Source organism: Penaeus monodon, chromosome 28 (genome assembly GCF_015228065.2).
Source record: "Penaeus monodon isolate SGIC_2016 chromosome 28, NSTDA_Pmon_1, whole genome shotgun sequence".
Lineage (NCBI taxonomy): Eukaryota > Metazoa > Arthropoda > Malacostraca > Decapoda > Penaeidae > Penaeus > Penaeus monodon.
The window spans coordinates 35,280,627-35,281,291 of NC_051413.1; the positions used below are offsets into that span (position 1 = coordinate 35,280,627).

The window sequence follows — 665 nt, forward strand, 5'->3', positions numbered from 1 at the left end:
AGCATATAAAATAGGTGAACAAAGCACAGAGCAAAGGAGAAATCTGTGATCTCTGCTACAAGTGTCATACCTCAAATGAAGGCCAGTTCATGGGCATGTTTACCCCATGATTGTTACTCCACCACTTCAGGTCCTTCTCGTAATCTGCGTTTGCTACTGTATGATTGAATTCCTCATAAATTCGTGGCAAGCTGAAAAGAGATCGGTTCATCTCACAACTGGTTTTCTTAAGACTGTAAAGGCAAGTTATCTATTTGTTAATCACATTTAAACCATTCATATACCCAGAATATAATTATTAAATACAATCCATAACCATGTTATGATCAGCTGGCAACTACACATTTAAAGAGAAACCCCCTTATGCCTAATCATCCAAGGAATACTATCTATCATCCTACCAGTCACACACTCCCAACAACTGATCCTAGAAAACACTGGATCATTCTGGCCAGACCTGAGGGCCTGCACTAGGTGAAGGTATATACCTTGGGTCATTTGAGATGTTGAGGCATTTGTGTGTTGCAAAGAGCATGTCCTTGAAGAACATCAGCCGCTTAGACTCGGCCTCCTGTGCCTTGTCGAAGACGTGGATCATCTCCTGGAAGTTAGTAGGCAGCATGGTCAGTCAGGTGGGGTTGAAAATAGAAAGTAAACATGTAATT

The 665-nt window shown here is 41.4% G+C and overlaps 1 protein-coding gene across 9 annotated transcripts in view; it reads right to left on the minus strand.

Moving 5' to 3' along the window:
- LOC119591560 (protein kinase C and casein kinase substrate in neurons protein 1-like) overlaps positions 1–665 on the minus strand; it is a 62,778-nt gene that overhangs the window by 13,376 nt on the left and 48,737 nt on the right. For all 9 annotated transcript variants that reach the window (XM_037940316.1, XM_037940315.1, XM_037940320.1 and 6 more), the window contains 2 exons: positions 489–601; positions 71–191 (listed from right to left, as the gene is read on the minus strand). In XM_037940316.1, the coding sequence (XP_037796244.1) occupies positions 71–191; positions 489–601 (234 nt within the window). The remainder of the gene's footprint in view (positions 1–70; positions 192–488; positions 602–665) is intronic.